The sequence below is a fragment of the Trichechus manatus genome, unplaced genomic scaffold, assembly GCF_000243295.1.
Source record: "Trichechus manatus latirostris isolate Lorelei unplaced genomic scaffold, TriManLat1.0 scaffold00040, whole genome shotgun sequence".
In the NCBI taxonomy this organism is placed as follows: domain Eukaryota; kingdom Metazoa; phylum Chordata; class Mammalia; order Sirenia; family Trichechidae; genus Trichechus; species Trichechus manatus.
The window spans coordinates 10,648,765-10,649,521 of NW_004443976.1; the positions used below are offsets into that span (position 1 = coordinate 10,648,765).

General features: G+C 47.7%; 1 protein-coding gene across 1 annotated transcript in view; it reads left to right on the forward strand.

Annotated features, from left to right (window-relative positions):
• The first annotated feature begins 469 nt into the window (after positions 1–469).
• LOC111820491 (phosphoinositide 3-kinase regulatory subunit 6-like) overlaps positions 470–757 on the forward strand; it is a 13,056-nt gene continuing 12,768 nt past the window's right edge. The window contains exons 1-2 of the mRNA XM_023730988.1: positions 470–481; positions 616–748. Of these exons, the coding sequence (XP_023586756.1) occupies positions 470–481; positions 616–748 (145 nt within the window). The remainder of the gene's footprint in view (positions 482–615; positions 749–757) is intronic.

Genomic DNA, 757 nt, shown 5'->3' on the forward strand with positions numbered 1-757 from the left:
AATAGAAATGCCACATGTGGGCGCTTTAACAAACAGAAATTTATTTTCTCACACTTTAGGAGGCTAGAAGTCCAAATTCAGGGTGCTGGCTCTGGGGGAAGGTTTTCTGTCTCTGTCGGCTCTGAAGGAGGGTCCTTGTTTCTTCAGTTTCTGCTTCCTGGTTCCTGGGAGATCCCCATGTATCTTGGCATCTATCTTACCCCGTCTCTGCTTCTAGCTTGCATTTAATCATTTTTGTATCTCAGAAGAGACTGACTCAAGATACACCCTACACTAATCCTGCCTCATTAACATAACAAAGAAAACTCATACCCAAATGGGATTATAACCATAGATATAGAGGTTCGGATTTACAAAACATATATTTAGAGGACACAATTCAACCCATAACACTAAGTTTGTGTAGGGCATCCAAGAGGCGATGTTTTACAGGTGCTGGGAGAAGGCTGAAAGCGGTAGACTGGGGGTCATGAACAACCAGGTGGGTAGGGAGAGAAGTCTGAGCCCCAGCCTGGTGTCAGGCCTGTTCTTCCTCTTCTCCACCTTAATCTGATCCAACCCAGGACCCTTCAAGAGCTAGAGCTCTGGACACCCGAACTACCCCTTCTCTCCCAGGCTACAGGCATCACCGAGGAGCTCTACCAGAGAACCTACACCTTTTGCACGAGGTTACTCACCCTGCCCACCCCCTATTGCACGGTTGCCTTGGACTGCGCTATCCGGCTAAAGACAGAAACAGCTGTTCCAGGTAAGAGCT